Raw genomic sequence first — 20,404 nt, 5'->3', positions numbered from 1 at the left:
TTCAAATATTTGTAAAATTATTTACCTGTTATGAGACACAGAATTCAATTTGTAGTCTCAAACTACTTAACAAAGGGAAAGCTACTAATGTTGTAGGAAAGTGATAATGATCAGACACCACTCAAAGCATCCCATCTGCTGTATGTTCATAGGCCGTAGGTATAAAACTCAATGTGTGCTATTGAAGAGAGAACTTATGTGAGCAGGGGGAGCTCCTTCACAAATGTGATAGGAAATAAATCAAACCAAAAGTCTGTGATGTGAGCAGAAAAATATCGTGAAATTCCTCAAACTCTTCATGCAGTACATTCATGTACCATCCAGCAGCTTTTGGACATAGATGGAAAATATTACATTTTATCATGTTCTTGAAAGAGATCCAGTTACACACACGTGACCTCCAGGCAACATAGATAAGGTCTGTTGTATGAACTAGTCTTGATTCAATTGCCTTAGTCTAGAAATTAATTGCAGTGCTACCAACCAGCATATATGAACATAATTAGCATCTTTATTGTTCTAAGTAAATAAATGAAAGGAAACAAAGAGGCAAAGCATGTATTTGTTGTACAAATCACATGAATAATAATGCATGGAGGGTATCATTAGCTGTATTCTTTTAAAACAAGTGACTGAATACATATAATCCAATATTTGACAATCATGCTCTACTAAATCATTAGTTACAGTATCTCAGACAAATAATTCTGACACCTCTCCGCATCCTTCCCTCATCCCCTTGATACACAACTTTGCATTTTAATAAGCATGCTTAATATTCAAAGTTGTCTTGTTCAGAAGCAAAGCAAATTCTGTTTTGAGCGTCTTTTAATCAACTTGGAAGGAGGGAAAAGTACAGAGATTCTTACTATTGGTATGAGGTCTACCATTTTGTTCATTTATCTGGCTGTAAGAACCTGCAGTTGCAATCAAATTTCTGTAGCAGATTCCTTTAGTAAAATTGGCTGAGTGGAACCATGACTTCAGTTTATACTTGTTATCTTATTCTGCAAACCTGGTGGTATCATTCCCCATATGACAGTGGTATTGAAAAGGTGAGTAGTTGTAGGGTGGAATCGTCTGGTGGGCTATAAAAAATTCAAATTTTTAGTTTATTTTCTTACACATTTTCCCCCTATTATAGCTCTAACACACATGCTATCAAACATTGTAGTTCAAAAGATACCTAAAAACATTTTAAAAGTTTACTGATCTTTTGTTGACCTGAAACTGAAAGGCCAAACTTAATTTTTGAATTGGAAATTCATGAAAAGTGGCTATGTGTATGAAGCATCTAAAATTTTGCTCATTGTGAAAGTGGAAGCTGTGTCACTGTCTGAATAATTTTATCTTTTTGTGTTAAATAAAAACTATACACTGGTATAGTACCTTTGAATGTCATTATTTCTAAATATATTGCAAGTATGACAACTTCATAGAATTCCTCTTGAGTTAGTCAATTTATTGATGTTTATTTGAAACAGAGATGTGAGAATACAGTTTGTAAAACCTGTAATACAACCTCAAAGCCTCAGCATCTAGTTTCACGAAAGTTCTGTTGCCTGAACTGTACAAGGGCTTTCTTTCAAGTCACTGAACAAAAGATGTCTCTTGATATCTGAGCAAGACCACAGTTTGTAATAAACATTATAATGTCAGTGGTTTTTCAATTTTAGATAAATTTATGTTTTTACACTTTTAAAAGCTAAGAAAAATTGAATAATGGTGTTATACTGTTGATATTTCCAGGATATGACAAGTGTTCATACCATTAATCCCACAACAACAGATGTATTAACCATTAATTGTATCTCATTCCACTGAGTTTTTTTTAAATGGTTACTTTGCCCTAAAGAGTTTCTGAAATGTTTAAAATTTAATAAAGATACTTCCTTGGTCATAGAAGAACTAACCTAATAAGGTGGGATTTTCATGAGCTGCTTTGCATTTTCCAAGCAATAATATTTTTAATATGCAATGTTCATCTGTTCAACAACTTGCCCATTCTTGTCCTTAAAGGACATTTGCATGGTGTAAAGATATTCACTGAATGGATCAGGTAAACTGACTCTCTCTTGAAAAAAACAAACAACAACTTTCCATTCTGTAAGTCTGTGGTTTAGTTTTTGTATGTGACCACTGAGGGCGCTACCCTCAGTTTGCAACATTAGAAATAATTATCTTAATTGTTGTTATGTATGCCCTGGGACCATTAAAATTGCTACATCCTTCTTATATTTTTTTTATACTCAAGGAATCACATTTCAGAAAATACTTGGCAAGGAAAATACATGTTTTCTATCATTTGTTTAATACCTCTTTTTATTACATCTGAGCCTGTTTATTGTCCTGCTCTCACTCTTGAGGTTCTCCTGAGATGAACTTTAGATTTCAGAAGGGAAGACACCTGATTCTCTGTGATAGGAATGCAACAATATGATTTGCAAAAACCCATATTTTTTATAGTTCTGAGTTGTTCAGTAAGTGCTAGTGAGATCTGTTTTACTTTAGTTGCAGTGTTGCTTGGCCTTCCAGCACCAAGCAATTCTGCAGTGTTGACAACAAAAAGAGGCAACCTGTAAAGCAGCACTGCTTACAGCAGAGAGCTCTAGCTACTATGTCTTGTAGGAAGTAGAGACAAGACATATAAGCAATTCTTGTGCAAAGCACATCAGTAACAAAAAGCTTCTTGCTGGATTTTACCTCCTTTATTATTTTCAAGAAGTATTACCATAAGTCTTGCTGTGTAAACTCCAATGCAGAAAATTACCCTTAGGTGGTTTTCTTTTTAAATTTAAGGCTCACAACTAATGGCTGCTTAGTTTAGAATGATACGCAGCTTCCAATAAAAGTGAGATGTAAAATGAAGTTTCTGTTGCTGTCCAACCATCTCTCCTGCAAATCTAAGAGGCTAGTATGTGTTCCTCAGTCCTAAAGGAGCGACCTTGTTTCTTTTTAAACTTCTTTTCACACCAAACACAGTTTCTTAGTGCTTAGGTATGTCCATTTGGATTATTTGCTAAAGAATTAAAATACAGTATGATAGCAAAATCAGTAAAGGCCTCACCTCCTGATCCTATTCAGATATTTCAGTATAACGGCAGTGAAACTGTATATGAAATGATAAGACAAATAATAGTACAGAGTTATAACTCCAGGAAAGAAAATCTGGACTAAGTTGGGTCTTATAACACTGTTGACTTCTAAGCAATATCCTGTGATACCTACATACACATTTCATAATCCTTAGGTTTCTCAAGCTGCTGCTAAGCAAAGAAATTGTTAATGTAGAGTACTGACTTTGTTTAGGGGAATTGGAAGCTTCCTTTTCAGCTCTCAGTGAATTTGGAAGCATTTCCAATATATTCCAAAATGTAATGACAAAAACAAATGTTTGGGTTTTTAAAAATTTTTATCTTCCCAGGTGACATCATATCTAGAATTTGTCCATGCTCACTGCTTCCAATGTGTCATTGTTTTCATTCTCTATAAAAGGAAGCAATTTCTAAGAAGGCATCCAAATGGACAGTATACAATGACAGACTATATTTACTGTGAAAAAGAAACCAGAATATTCAAGACAATATTGGTTAAAAAAAGCATTATGTGTAGACTATTGATAAATTCACTCTTTAGGAGCAGGTGCTTCTGTTTTGTGAAGACTCTATTCCTGTCTATTTTGAACACTAAATAATAGCACTAACAGAGCTGAATACTTGTGCTAAATCATATTCTATTAAACTGTACTTGTAAACCTGATTTAAAACCTGAAGAAAATGGGCAAATGGTAAAATGCAAATTTTTAAACTGAAGACAGGGCCAGATCCATCTTTTACTTCTACAGTTAGTTTATTGTTACTTATCATGTCTCTGATATCAATATGATGCTTTTCTATTACATGTTTTGGGTTTTTTGATTTTTTTTTAAATTTTACTGCATTATAAAGCTAATTTTGATTTTAAAAGTCTGAAAGAGTTTAAAAGATAATTGGTTTTTTTGCTTTTCCTCCCTGTCTAATATTTAAATTAATATCCCATAAAATTATTTCCTTTGTAATGTTTTTCTTCTTTCATAACTTTGGTTTTGCCTTCTTTTTTTTATTTAAAAACATTACACAGGAGTACAAGTCTTTCTTCCTGGATTTTAATTGCAAGAAACTCCTTAATTCTTGTTAGCAAAAATGTAGCTTTTCTTAGTGAACAACATCCTCGAATCCTCAGAAGAGGATTATGAGTTATTTCTTTGTGCTACATATTGAGATTATAAAATATAGCCAAAGCATAGAGACTTCATAATTACATTCACAGAGCTGACTTGTTTTAGGGCATTTTCTAGGGTCTGTAGAATCTCTGTAATTTAATACATAAAAACACTTTGAATGATTTTGATTCGTCTTCTGTTATCCTTAATCCATTTTCATACATTGGATTTGTTTGTTCATTTTTCAAATAAATGAAACACAGATAGCTTTATTCAGAAAATGTAAGGTGTTTACAGTTTAAATGGCTGGTTAATCCAGTAAGACTTCACATTCTTCTCTACCTTACTGTTTATCACTGAAACAATTCAAAATATTTATCTATGGTAGCCTTCATATTTTTATTGAGATGCTTATAAACATTTTCATGCTTTTTTAATGGAATCAAAGCAGAATATTTCTAATCAAAGGAAAAAAATTATTTCTGAAGTCCTGGTTCCTCACCATGTACAGCAGAAGTGAAACATTCTAGTAAATCTGACATATGAATGAACACAAAATGTTGTACCTTCAAGACTTAAAGTTCTCTTTCTACCTGAAAATTAGCCACAGGTGGAAGTGTCATAGGTGGAGGAGTTTATTTCATGTGTAAACTGAGTATTTGCTTTTAAAGCCTGTTCTTATTTATATAGACCCCACGAACCAGACTGTCTCCTTCCATAAGTAATTTTTTACCAATCATTAAAACTGAAATGAAACCAAGCATCTGGATTACAAGGTTGCGATGTCATCTGGTCGATTTTCCAACTGGAATGATTTAGGCAGAGGAATCCAGTGATAAAATGGCAGAACCAGGATCACTGGGTTTCGATGATTTTTCTTCCCCAGTACAACAGGAAGGCTGATAGCATTTTGGAGTTGCTGCCAAGTCTCCATCTCAGTCAATATGCTCATTTCAATAAAGACTCTTATGCTCCTATGCCCTGGAAAACATTATTAAGTGTTGTATTCTTGCCAAAGCTCAAATGCTAAACACCTTTTCATGTACAAAGTGTATGATGAAGCATTGCTCTGCTTATTCAAGGAGATGGGAAAGAGCAGTTACATTGAGTGGAATAATAAGTGTTGCAATATATCAGCATTTTTTTCTCATCCTGGCTCCCCCAGTCCCTTAACTTTGTTCTCACCAGTTTTCGAGGAGGTAGGAGGATAGGGGTGCTGAATACTGAGGAATTGCACCTGCTCAGTCTCAGTCTTACCTTGTCCAGCAATATCACATCTACTTGCTTGGTTTCTTCCATCTCCCTCCTTTCTGGGCCCCTCACTAACTTCATTTGCTTAGTCTTGTTATCCACTGAACTCTTATTATCTCATCCCACTCATATGCAGATGGTGTCTGAACCACAGAAAAGCTAAATGAACTATGGAATGTCATTCAGAAGATCTGGTGTCAGAATTCAACTGGGATTCCCAAATCTGGCCTATAAATATTTGTACTTGCCTGGATAAGTTTAAGGGCAAAACATACCACTAAAAATTGAATTGACTGTATTACCATTAACTAATAGATACCTGTTCAAATATTTTCTGAAGTTGAAAAATTGGACTCTGCATGTTAATTAATAAAATCATTTAATAGTATCTACACTTTTCCCTGTCCTCATTTGCCCACTACTCAAAAGTATAGTTTTTGTTCCAAAAGCGAATATATCCATCCCAAATCATGTCCAGCACATATATTTGTACCCTTGGTTTTCTTGCCAATTTGATTACGTTCCAAGGGTGCTACATTTTGCCCTGCAGCTGATGTTCACTTTAATCAGACATACTTCCTTTAATCCATGATATCTCACCTTAGACACTGAGCTCCCATGCAAAGTCAGCAAATGTCTCCTGACAGTTTGAGGATACCATATGTCCTGACTACCCTTCATGCAATAATATCCTGAAATACTTCAAAGAAGTTGAGCATTTCATGAGTATCCTGGTAACATCTAAACCAAGCTGAAATGTTCTGTGCCTTCAACACAACAGTTTAATGTTTACTTCAGAAAATAATTGTACCTTTTAATTTTATCTGCTGTCAGAGACAGTCTGTCACTGAAGATAGGGAAAGCAAAAGATTTTCATTCTCACATAGTAGCCCCATTCCCCCATAGATACATTGTGTTATTTCATGTAATGTAAGAGAGAAACATCTTACATGTCAGTCACCTGCATCTTTCTTTCAAATAGAGCAGGGAAGTAGCAATAATATGAATATTGAAAGGACATTTATATATAGATATATATAATTCCAGTGCAAATATAAGTTATGTTTTCTTTACTATTCCCTTCCCAATGTGGTCATCAGCCCATATTCCCATGTGTGAGTCTTTCTATTTACTTTAGTAGGCATTACATTAGACCTCTGCCCCATGAACTCCTCTGAGGGTTGGGAGAAATTCTTTTCAGTGACCTCAGCAGCTTCTGCTAATCTATTTGATCTGTGTGTCAGAAGACTTTTACACAATGTTTGGACTTTCACATTTGGGACCTTAATCATAAAATGAAACTTTTAGGGCTAACACACCCATTAGTATGACTAATGAGAACTAGGGCCTGGGAGAAGAGGTTGTGACTGAATGGATCAACTGGGGAGTCATTAATAAGACAAAATTAAATTGACTGAAACAGAACAACATTGGGGATGACAAGTTTACTTATATCTATGCAGGGCAGCAATTTTTACTGCTCACCCAGCAGTTCCCTGCTTTCACTACTTCCTTAACCAAACTTTTGCTACTTTATTCACACACACACTCATACACTTCTAAGATATTTACTTGCCATATTTTAATTCTTTTGTCAGACAGCTATATATATCAAATGTCTAAAAAATGGAGACATAATGTCTGTGATATTGAATGTCAAACACATGCATCTAATTTTGACTATTGCAATAAATTTCTCTCACTTTAATTTCAATTCCTTCCTAATTTTTATGAGGACACTGTGAGAAAATTCAGTTCAAATAGTGAATGAAAAGTGTCCCACACCAAACTCTAATTTCTTTTTCAAGTAATTGGAGACAATTTTCCTACAAGTTGCCCCTTTAAAGAGCATTTTCTCAGTATCATTTGTTGAATGAGCATTGCTCATGCTCATACTTTAAACTATTCTTGCTTTTTTGTCAACAACCTTTAGGCAGTAACAGTGACATTTTGCATTTCTACCCTTTCCAAAGATGAAAGGAAACTGTGACATAAAAGTTGTGAATCAGCTGCACTCTCCCATATTATGCTATTAAACCTCAATACTGCAGTTCATTTAGAGTTAAAATATAGGCCAACACTTCCAAATGTAGAACCAGAAATTTAACACAGTTTTTCACTCTTTGTAAAAGCAACTTACAGAAAAAGAAAATTGCATTTTTATTTAAAATTCTCTTGCTAATAATGTGGTTTACTTCCTTCCATATGAGTTAATTGTCTTTTATATAATTTCAGGCTTTTTCTTTTTTTTTCCTTTTTTAAGGATTTTTTTTTTTTTGCATTGCTTATTTTATCACATGCAATTTAGGCACTTCAGAAAATTACTAATGCCCTTGACTCCTACCACAGTAAGTGCACTTTGCAAGGGAAGTGCAGCTGATAGTGATTGATGTCATGACCATACTAATATGTTGTGTTGAATCAGATTTTTCAAGAAAGCAACAGATGATTAAAATTGTTAATTTGACAAATAATAATGTCTTTGGCAAATAAATAGAAACAATGCAAGGAATGTAATTATTAACAAGCTTCAATAAGTAAACCTTGGTTTGCAATTTCAAGGACAGTTTTTCTAAGAGGCAATATAAGGTTGCGCATATATATTTTGTCAAGATACATATAGTTCTGGTTTTGAGTGAGGAGTCTCTGTCAGAGTTCATGTTATTGTGAATTTTGATTTGTAAAGGGTGATGGACGTTAATGTGAAGAGAAAAGAGGATTTCAGTTAAGTTGCTGGGAACATATGTCCAAGAGGACTATGCAGATCATCTGTGAAAGATATCTCAGTCTGCTGCATCATTTATAATGAAAATGAAATGAAGATGATTTCCCTCTCACTCTTCTCGTTTGCACAAGCAAGACTTTTTCAACGTCAGTGGGTCTTCACCTCTGCTAAAAGCTAGAAATTTGGCCTTGATTTCTGAACCATCAAAGCTAAAGATTTTATTTCAATTTTTTTTTGCCAGTATAAAATCTTACTTTAACTTGTGATGTCTTACCTTGTGTTTTTTTCCAGAACGATTCAATGTATATCTTATGCCTACACCAAATTTAGATATCTATGGGGAATGTACAATGCAGATCACACATGAAAACATATATCTCTGGGACATCCACAATGCCAAGGTCAAGCTGGTCATGTGGCCTCTGAGCTCTTTGAGGAGATACGGACGTGACTCAACGTGGTTTACATTTGAGTCTGGAAGGTAAGAGCTAAGGAGATGGAAAAAGAAGAGATGAGCAGAGTTTTTTGAAAAGCAGTCTAATAAGTTAGATTAACCTCTCATTATAAAGCAAGACAGAATAATGGCCTCTCCATAAACTTCTGTTTGCTGAACATTACTTTTTAATATATTCAGCCCAGTCTTTGAAATAAATGTTACTATGTCTTATATTTAAAATGAGCTTAAGCTTCCTCTGACTTTTATTTAACTGTATTGAAATGTCATTCTTAAGGTTTATGCATCTCGCTGTGCTTAAACACTAGTGTCGTATAATTTGAGTACTTTCGATGTAGAAGAAATTAATTCTAAATCATGGAAAAGGTTCATCACACAGTATGAATAGAATAACTTTTATTACAATGGATATTACTCTTTTTGGGTGTTCCTGATGACTGATTGCCACCCTAGAATGTAATTACAAGCAGGAATACAGAGAACACTGTGAATCCATAAAAGAGCTGGCTCTTTTTTCTGCCTGCATTTGCCATTTCCATTCTCGAATCAGTTTTAAATGTCCATGGAGCTCTGTTTTGTTTCTTTTTCATGTCTTTTTAATGCATTTCGTATCTTGCCATTTAGTTCACTGTCTTTTCTTCATTTCTGCACAAAAATTATTCTGCATTTAACACTCCCTTTGGTGGTGTTTGATCTTGTATTTTATGGTTCTAGACTATTGTTCTTTATGGTTTGGTTTGGGTTTATTATGGTTTGCTATACTCCTTTATGAGAAGCCTGAACTTTCTGAAGCAATCTGTGAAATTACAGGTGTCTCTAAACTCTTGGGTTAGACACATTGTCTTGTTAAAAATCTTTATACACATTTTGATGTATACTTATTCAATATCATTAACAAATATTCACAAAAGCACAGTTTGTGATCAGAAACAAAAACATAGATCAAATGGACCCTAGTGCCTAAGAAGGTAATGTCCAGAATTCCTCTGCAGGAAGGGAATTACCACTTTACAAGTAATTTGGGTATCCAGACTGATGTCACTTGACCACTTTGGTGCTCTGTTACTTTTCTGTGACGGCTTCACAATTAAAAATCTTGAAGGCATCATTACTTTTTTTAAATTTGATCTTTTTAAAGTGAAAATTAGCAAAGCTAACCCATGTTTCAACTTGATTTCAATGATTAAGCTGAGTGGCTTATTCAAATATACAATTTTAGCAAGAATTAGCATTTCAAGCCTCCTACAGTATTTTAATTCCATTTCAAGCCTCCTACAGTATTTTAATTCCATACTAGTGTCTGAACATCATCTACCCTTGCAGTCCATGGACCATGTGACCTGATGAAAAGTGGATTGTTTGTCTTTGATCTGATTCCTCCCTTTTTACTTGCTTGGGAGTACTTTCTCTATCTGATTTGGAAATGCTTAAAGTAAAAAATAGGGCTAGAGAAGCATTAGTACCTTCAATAACATCTGAAGGCTATATAGGGCAACACTAATACTCATTTTAAAACCAGTTGTTGATTTGCTTGGGGTTTTATTTTTATTTTTTAATCAACAAATCATCTTTCTCATCTTTCTGAACATGATTTTCTTTGTGCCTTGATCTGCTAGTACCTTAATACAATAAATTCCTGATGCATGTTGTTTTATCAGAAGTGAAGCACTCATCCATGTTTTATGAGAATATTATGCAGTAAAAGTGTTGTTACTTTAATTTTCCCCTAAGGCTTAAATATTAAATGTAGACAATTGCTTTAAAGGAAATATTTTTAAATAGGTTCTTATGTTTTAGGGAGTTTTAGCAGATATCCAGTATATGTGTATGAGGTTTGCATGAACATTAAAACCTCAGTTTCATATATTTATTATACATCCTGAGTTTTTGTACTACTTTGTTTGAGAAAATAAATCCCTACCATTAAAATAAATGGACATATTCACAAAGGGATACTATGTTAAATAAATTAATCAAAATGAAGCTTTTTGACAAATTTATCTTTTAATAAACATATTGCTTTGCATTTAAACGGAATATGGATTCAGATGTATAAAACTGAACCTCTCACTTGCCCAGTGAAATGTAATGGCTATACAATTTGAAGAATGTCTAAAATATGTGACGAATGGACTCAGATTCTTTTAATCTGACAGATTTTTCTGTTTAGTTTTGCACTGAGTTGGAGTTTGTAAATATGTATCTTTGCACTATCTATGAATTAGACAAGTCCTTGTTTTTCATTATTTAGTGAGCCAATGAAAGTAAGTATTTCTTGCTCAGTGATTTCCTTAATTTTTTTCTCTATCCAAACTCTGCTAAGATTTATGGGAAGCACAGTTTTGTGTGGCTTTGTTCAATGCTAGGTGGAGAGATTCTCATTATTTAAAGTACCTGATTAGGGAAAATCCCATACAATCTATCCATCGATCAGAAAATAGTAATTCACAGCTCCATTAGGCACTACAATAGCTTTGTGTGGATTAATACAGTGCACCTAACGCAGTGAATGGAACCCGTGGTAATTCAGAGCACCTGAGGTAAGAGCTCAGCATTTACCTTTTTAAGAGCTAGGCTTTCTACCTAAGCGGTCTTGGACTGGGGTGGGGAGTTGTACTGGCTTTTGCTGTGGTAGAGTTAGTTTCCATCACAGTAGCTAGTATGGGGCTGTGTTTTGGATTTGTGCTGAACACACGGTTGATAACACAGGGATGTTTAGTTATTGCTGAGGGCTTTTCTTCTCCTCAGCCCACCCCACCGGCAAACAAGCTGGAGATGCACAATGAGTTAGGAGTGGACCCAGCCAGGGCAGCTGACCCAAACTGTCCAAAGGGACAATCCTATACCATGTGGGTGTCACACTGGGCGTATAAAACAGGGGGAAGAAAAAGGAATGGGGGTCACAATTGGAGTGATGGTGTTTGTCTTCCCAAGTCACTGTTATGTGTGATGGAGCACGGCTTTCCTGGGGATTGATGAACACCCGCTTGCCCATGGGAAATGCTGAATGAATTCCTTGCAATCTTCTTCTTGTGCACATGGCTTTTGCTTTACCTATTACACTGTCTTTCTTCACTTTTACCCTTCTGATCCTCTCCTCGGTCCCAGTGGAGGAGTGAGCGAGTGGCTATGTGATGCTTAGTTGACAGCTGGGATTAAAACCAGGAGTTTTAATGTTTAATGATCAATGAGTCACAGGATTTCCTTAATTTATGGATGTGTATAATGTATTCAGACACCTCATTCTCATTATTTTGGGTATTGCATATGTTGGAGACACTGTGCCATTTATCTGCATCAGTGCACTTATGTCTCTTGAAACTTTTGGAAATGCTGCTCCATGAACATAGGCATTAGTCCTTGACTGTCTCTGATTTTAAGCCCCTGAAATGGAAAGTGTGTCCTTATGGAACTGCCCACCTAACTGTCCGTAAGGTGCTGTTAATTTGCACAGGATTGCATTAGTTACATGCAATCTAAGAAACATGCCAGAAAAGTAATAAAACAGATATAGCTGAAATATCTCATGGTCCAGATTAAGTGTGAAGACATCCTTTTCAGACTCCTACCCAAGTTACAGGATTCGTTTTGCTAATGTAAACCAAACAATTCATAATAAAGCCATAAACAATGTTTAAAATCCATTCTCTGGAAACTGCAAAAGACAGTTGTCCAAGATTCCCTTTTAGCAAAATAAGCTGTCTGAAGCACCTTTTTAGGAGCATAAGAGGAGACTCCTAAGAATTCAGAATTGAGGCACTGAGAAAATTAAACACACATGGACTCTTTGTTCCTTTTAAAATGTTCTTTCTTTTGCTTTACCGTAATTCTGCCTTTTACATTAAACAATATTTTCTATGTATGGAAGCTGTCTGGTCAAGTCTACTAATCCTGGCCAGAAGTATAAAAAAAAAAGCTAAAGTCAAGTTAAATATGGTGAGAAAATACAATGAGGGAATGGGCTGTGGAAGCTCCAGCCAAACTTTGTCAAATACTGTGAGCTTCCAGCTGAGTTGAGAGTTTGAGGCAGAAGGTTTTTCTTAGATTTTTGAGAACAGAAGGAGCCACAAATCCATGACACACTTCTTTTTCTGAAATATATTTTCTCTTGTTTCGTAGACAAGATGTTGAAATATAAACAGTTTCAAGTATTTCCAAGTTGTACATTCAGAACCCCCCACACACTAAACTTTTCCTTCTTTATTTGCGTTTGATTTGGGTTTTTTCCTTCATCAGAGAAAATGTAATGAAATGTGGTATTCTCTATCATTTCTAAGATCTGGAATCTGTTTCTTTGGTTGAGAAAAATATTAAGCTCAAGCATTATAGAGTGGTGACATGAGAATTTCTCAGATTTTTTTTTTTCCCAAGACTGATACACTCATTTTCTCAGTGGTAGATACACAGATGCTAGGGTTATCTGAAGCAGAAAGTTCACTGTTTGCTTCAGGCACTACATCTGACTGTAATCTTTCATTTTTCTGTCAGTCTTGTGTGGTGATTTTTGGTGTTAATGTGACATGCATTAGTCAATTAACCCTTAAAGTTCAGTTACAAAAAACATCCTCTTTTTCTCTTATGTGGAAGAGGTCCCTTATGTATGTGCCTCGTGAGACAGCTGTCATGAGACTTCATACACTGTTGTACCTATAAACTCAGGTCTATACCTCCTTGAAGAGAAGCCTGCAATTCCTGATAGCTGGTGGATTATCTAAGTAGGGGATTAAGTTCATGTATCATGGGTTTTTCATAGAATTATAAATCATATATTATAAATTATTCTAAATATGATTATAAATCATAAGCTTGTAATAGAGTTTGTAAGTCACTTTGGGTTAAGCAGCACTATGAGCACTTGTGCAGCTACAATAAATAAATTTATCATTTCACATAAACATTAGCTCAGAGCTTTCAGTATCCCACTCTTAATAGTTAAGTTTGTTAGGATCTTTTCTTCTGTTACACTTTTGTGATACTTTAAAAAAACCTAATTACCCATGATGTAAATTTCCTATTATTTTGTTTTGTGTTTTCTCACTGCGTCTTCAATTCTTTCTCATAGACTTTTACGCATGTATCCCTAAAATCTGAAAATAAAAAACTTTCTTTAAAAAAGGAACATTAATCTCTTTTATGTATCCTCCCCTGGATTTTTTTTTTTTTTTCAGTAATGACATAGCTCTAATTTTAGGGAAAGTGGCATTTCTTACCACTAAAAAGGTTTCATTAGTTCCTGCTATTTAGCAGTGCCAAGGTTATACCATAATATGTTGTAATTGCAGTTCCATTCCTACTTTTTTCCATTCCAACTCTCAATTTGCCTCCTGCCAAATTCTTGGCCTGGAATAAGTTCTGTGTTAGTCATTTGATTCACTTAAACCCTACTTAAAAAGGAGTTGTGTGTTTAACTCATCTAAAGAACTCTTACTCTGTTTGGGATTGTGGTACCTAATCTAAGAACTCTTTTACTGGTGGAAACTAATATAGCTTGCTTTAAGTGATTTATAAAGTGCTCATTAAATTTTCTTTCTGCCAGGGTTCCTCTCAGACTGTTCTAGCATTGATAAGTCAGAGTGAGTTCCACAAAACTCACATAACAATGACATTCTCTGCAGTATAACTGAATAATGGAAGCAGAGAAAAGAAGGGGTTGCATATGGACTTCTTTAATCTAAATTTCGGTTTTACCTTACAAAGTGTTATGCTTTTTTTTACTGTTGTTTTGAAAATTCAGGCATAATATACAAACCTACAGAAGATTTTTTCCAACTGACAAAGAATGCCTGAGCCATTCCACTTCGCTGTGAAAGCTAATTTTTATGAGAAAAACAATGGACAAAAAAACCAAAGGACAATATATTGAAAGAATAAAGTTACCTTTATTAATTTTATCAGAAATAGATTGAGGAATCAGTGACTCCTTAGACAGAGCAAGAAGCTCTGTAGATGAAGTTGTGTAGCATAATAATGAACAAGTTTATGAATATTAAATTGATAGGAATGAGGACATCACTAACTCATTAATTCACCATTGCCTAAGGAGTAATTTTCCTTATGAATTTGTACTGAATGAAACATATGCAGTTAGAAAAACAGTCACACAAAGTTTGTCCAGTGAACACAAAAGATGTACAGCTCAAAAGGAAAACCATCATGTCTGTGATATCTATAGAAGTGACTCATATTTGCAGATCCCAGAGGGATTAGCATGAGTTGTCAACTGATCACTAGATATCCAAAATCATTGGTTTAATTCAAATGTTTCAAAGCTTTTAAATAAAATCACTGAGAATTGTATTGTGTTTGCCTAATGTATCAGCAGATAGCATATGTTCCTTCTGATGATCCTGAGGTAGCATGAACTGTGCCTTTTGGTTGAGTGCCTAATTTGCCTTCTCCCTTCATAACAATCATGTCATAGTCAAAGAAGGGCTTGTCTTAAAATATTTTGAGACCAGCGGCCATTTAGCTTTCATGTGCCTTTACATCCATTCATGAGCCCAAGAGATTTGTCATTTACTTACCTATATTCTAATTGCCTCTTTTTCATACATATGCTCTCCCGTAAGCATGCATTGTTGGATTAATATTCCTGAAGTTTAAAATGGCTAACAAAGTTTTTGCTGTGTAATATATGAGTGGAGAAGTAGCAGATTAAATAATTCATACATTATTAATCACATTAGGACTCATTGTTTCAACTGTACATTTTAACCTTTGAATTCCACAGTAAACAGCAGCAATAATTAATCTCATATGGCAGTTCTGGATAACTTAAGATGCTCTAGCAGCATGTGCTTTTCTCTCCAAGAGTCATAATAACATTTAACCTCCTACTTCAACATACAGGAGGACTGAAATGTCTCAGATTTGAAAACTAAAACAATTTAGTTTTAAGTGCCCCATTTAAAAAAAATCAACATCTAAACTCAAAATCTCTTAAATACAAAATGCTAAATAGATTTTGCAATGGTCTGCATATAGATACCATTTACAATAAAAGTGTCTATTTTGGCACTTAAATACTGTTTCATCTCTCCCCTAGCAAGTATATTTGCATGAGGTAATTAAAAAGGCTGGAACTTGGCACCTAATTATTTATACAGACAGTGTAAGAGTGTTAAACACTTCACAAAGGGCAATCCAGAAGGCCACATTTTGCACAGAGAACCATCTAGCCATCAATAATGCTAAGCACAAATAAATCCTTTTCTCCAAAGCTTTTGAATGTAGAATCATCGATTGAGGAGGAGGTTTGAAATACCCTCTATGCTGCGGCTGTGTACTGTACAAACATAGAAAGAAGTAATCAAAATGCAAAGGCTGAAATTTGCACAAAAAAAAGAGCTTTGTTCGTGAATATGTAGGGAACTGCAAACCCGTGCTTGCACGTACACGCACAGAGCATTGCAGAAGCATAACGGGGCCCGCTTTTATACTTTTGTAGGCTTCATTTGTTGTCGGGAACTCTGATTCCTCTGCTTCAGCTGGCACATAGGTTTATTCTAAAGGTCATTTTAGTGTCTGAAGAGTTGGTTTTTGTATGTTGCACATGAAAAAATTGCAATGGAAGTTTTATTTTTCTCTCAGGCTTGGGTCTTCATTCTACTGGAACCAAGTTGAGTATAGCTTGACTGCCAATCACTACTTTTGAGCTGAGAAAGCTGCTTTAGCATGCTGGTCTTGGAAGGTTTGCCCAATATCTGTTTAATTCCCCCTGTTCTTTCAGGCAGTATAAATTCATTGTTCTCACAAATAATAAACTCACTTATGAGGAGTGACTGAGGTCACTTGGTTTGTTCAGCCTGGAGGAGACTGAGGGGAGACCTCATTGTGGTCTTCAACATCCTATGTGAGAGGAAGTGGAGGGTCAGGTACTGATCTCTTCACTCTTGCAATCAGCGACAGGACTCAAGGAAACAGCCCAAAGCTGAGGCACAAGAGGTTTACGCTGGATATCAGGAAAAGGCTTTTCACCCGAGGGGTGGTTGGGCACTGGAACAGGCTCCCCAGGGAAGTGGTCACAGCACCAAACCTGAGTTCAAGAAGCATTTGGACAACTCTCTCAGGCACATAGTGTGATCTTTGGGACTGTCCTGTGCAGTTGGACTCAATGATCCTGATGGGTCCCTTACAACTCAGCACATTCTATGATTCTTTAAAATATCTATTGGCATCTTTTTGTTAGCTTTACTAAGCTCTTCTGGAAGATGTGGGTATCCAGTAACTTCTGTTCTTCAAAAAGGGGTCAGTAGAGTGGTTTTGGTGTTTACTGTCATTCACAGATGGAAAGCAGTTCCAGAAATACTTCTGTATTCTGGACATAGTATGAGAGTAGAAACTCTATAGTGTAGAATTTTCCATGGTAATTCTTTATTTCAGTAGCTGTATTCTGACTTCATTAGTTGAATGTCATTACCAACAATGCTTTATATGTATGTATATTTATTATACACATTTCCAAACACAGTTATTATATATGTGATCCCACTGTATCCATGACTGTGTTGGACTATGTAACTGTAGAGGCTACTGGCTTTTTTTTTTTCCTATTGCTGTAGGTTTTCTTGCAATTTTTTTTTCAAAAATCAATCAATAATCATGAAGATAATTAATATTTCCATCTATTAACTTAAATAATCAATTATTAATTTCATTCATTATGTCATTAATTAGAAAAAAAATTCTGCTCTTCTATAAAAAGCTATTAGTAAACAAAACCAAGATGATAATATTGAAATATTAATGGAAATATATTAATGGAGACAACATTCATTCAGAAACCAGAGAATTTTCTTGAACTGGTGAATACCTGGGATATTTTGGTTCAAACCTTTAAAACTGTTAAACAGCTGCACCCTTAATGAAATCCAAGTTACTTTGGGTGACTTTTTACTACTAAGGGAAATACAAACACACACATACACACACAAAAATGTTTAAAAACACATATAGAATAATATAAATGTTTTCATCCCAAAATATGTATATAACTAAATAAGAACATCTGAAAGAACTACCCAATTGACCATTTATGAGTAATTTCTTTAATTTTTTAGGTAGCGGTGATAAATGCTGCTTGGATACAAATCCACTTGCTAAATTTCAGGGTTTTTTTCACAAAGCACTTTGCTAAGGAGAAAACAAGCCTAATAATTGAAAACCCTGTCACAGACCTCCCAGCATTATCATACATTATGCCCCCCTCAAGTCTTTTATTGCAACTGTCATCTCACTCTAATTTAAATTAACTAAAGAACTATTAAAATATTGTCACATAGGGGAGATGGAGAGCACTTTACAGGCAGCACCTATTCGGTAGCTTTCTGGAAAAATCAGGCTATTTTTGATGAGTGCTTGACTGGTCCCACCAGCTCCTTTAATCTTCCATTTATTTATAAGATACCAAAGGAAGGTTTGTCCCTTAGCCCCTGTTAGAGAAAATGCTATTAGCTACTGTGTCCCTCCTAATAGTACTTCTTTGCTATCGCAGTAAGTTATTACTATTATTGAACTATTAATAATGCTGTACTCTGTAGCGTGTGATTTATTTCTGCTGTACGTAGTCATTTGTCACATATTTTCTAAAAAGCTTTCATCTTATTAGAAAGAGGGGAGGGAGAGGTAGCATCTAATGGAATCTTTCAATCTCAGTGGCTCCAAACATCGTTTGATCTTTCTGACTTTTTGGAAGAAAATTTAGTCAGTGCTATAATTCACTGAGATCCTTCATCTACTTGATTACCCTGTCAGTGGCTGAAAAGTCAAATATAGCATTGTATTCACATGGCTTGCTTGAACCAGCACCAAAGCAGATTTTCACTTTTTTTTACTATTTTTTTAAAAATTCCCTGTCCAACTTGGAAAATATTCCTCCTTTAAAATGGTACTTTAAATGGTCCCTGATACACTTTCTGAAAACAACATTTTCAGATGAATGACAGGAGAAATTTTATTTACCTGAAATGTGTGCTATTATGGCTGAAATTTCATCAAGTTGACTATAAAGGTAAATAAAAATTATCACTTATTGCAAAAACTGCATTTATTAGTTTGAATTTGAAACTGTCTGACCATAAGTATTTACAGTCAGGAATGGGATTAAGGACAGAAAATTATATAGTCTTGGGGATGATTCAGTGAAAAACCCTGAAGTTCTTTCAGATGATAACTGAGGGTTCCAAACCTATATTTAATGATAGAACAGGCTGGATCATCTATATTTCTGGTGACTTCCTCATCTAAGAGTACTGCCACTGCCACCAGAGAATAAAGAGCAACAACAGCAATGCAAAACAACAGTGGTCTGGAGAGGACCAAGGCATGAGTGAGCTGAAGCTATTTTGCATACACACTAGACATCAAGTGGACTAGCTTGCTGGAAATAAAAGAAACCCAAGGAATTAATGAAAATAGGAGGGAAAGTTTGTGGGGTTGGGACACAGAATGGGCTAAGCGCATGGAATAGGAGGAGATAGGAATGTGATTAAATACATGAGCCAGTAAGACAGAAATAGATGGGGAGACACTTCTGAATAAAAGCAAAAGGTAGTTGACTTCAGAATATGTGTATCATTTAGGAATAACATCTAGTCAGGAAGTGTAGAAGATATGAGCAAAATAGCTCGAGTAGGTTGTCCAAGATAAGTGTTTGTCATTGGCAGTTGTTGAAAACACAACCTCAAATATTAGACTTCACAGGTACTTTGCCTTTGTTATCAGGTGCTTCTTTAAGGTCCATAGGACAAATTTCTTAGAGAGAAAAAAAAAAAGAAAAATCAGTATGATTAGCTCTCAGCTGTAGAAGCACAGATGAAATGGAGGGCAGCCAAGAAAAAAGTGTTCCATACACGTGGAAGTAGTATCAAATAGCTGGCAAAAAGAACCATCAGAGAAATTAGAGCAGAAATAGTAATACACAGAAATAGAAATGTATCTTAGCATTTATTATCTTGAGACTAATATTCTGTCTATGATATGAATAATAGCTATAATATGAATGTTCCAGATTGACAAAATGGGGAAATATTTTAAAAGACTTTTCAAATGTTACCAAGGATACTCAAAATGGTTTTAATGGCATACATTAAATAGCCACAAACATGCCCAAGCTATTACATCTAAGTGTCCAGGGAAAACACGGTCACCTTTGCTGCATAAGGACCGTGAATATACATTATATATCATTCTACATATAAGGAATTTGTACTCTTTCTCTTCTGCCACCAATACTGTTTTCTTTTTGGATAGCTATATATAAATATTTGATGAAGCCAGTAGGTATTGCATCTATAGTTCATGGGTTTTTTAGCCCTGGCATACTGAATCAGGGACAGAAGGGATTGACGCATTCCAGTGTTCAGAGCAGTTCCATGGCTGTCATAAATTTCTTATAAAAGTATTGCTAAGTCAGCGTAGAACAGTGGGAGCCTAAACTCTGGAATATTGAATTAGACAAGTAAGCTCCAGTGGAAAAGAAGTTTGTTAGTGTTTTTTTCACAGCAAAGGACGATATTTCATTCTGCTTTCAAACAATGCCCCAAGTTCCCTGGGCAGACAGCAGGCATGCTGTGCTTAAAAAATTTATGCATTACAGAAGATGGATTTCATAATTTTAGATTCTACTATCCTAAATTTGTTTTGCAGTCTTTGTTTTTTCCCATTTTGTGACAGACATATGAAGGTGCATATCCTGTCAATTAATAGCATCGTAATGCTACGCAGAGAACTGGTCTGAGGGAATATTTGCTCCGAGTACATAGTGGCACTTACA

At 35.1% G+C, this 20,404-nt stretch overlaps 1 protein-coding gene across 1 annotated transcript in view; it reads left to right on the top strand.

The window, feature by feature from the left end:
- Nucleotides 1–20,404, top strand: part of DOK6 (docking protein 6) — a 249,244-nt gene that overhangs the window by 141,386 nt on the left and 87,454 nt on the right. The window contains exon 5 of the mRNA XM_051774530.1: nucleotides 8,469–8,658. Within this exon, the coding sequence (XP_051630490.1) occupies nucleotides 8,469–8,658 (190 nt within the window). The remainder of the gene's footprint in view (nucleotides 1–8,468; nucleotides 8,659–20,404) is intronic.

Source organism: Manacus candei, unplaced genomic scaffold (assembly GCF_025592945.1).
Source record: "Manacus candei isolate 608988 ecotype Guabito, Panama unplaced genomic scaffold, ASM2559294v1 h1tg000008l, whole genome shotgun sequence".
NCBI classification, from domain to species: domain Eukaryota; kingdom Metazoa; phylum Chordata; class Aves; order Passeriformes; family Pipridae; genus Manacus; species Manacus candei.
Note: the sequence above shows the minus strand (reverse complement) of the source record. Positions and strands in the feature narration are given on the sequence as shown.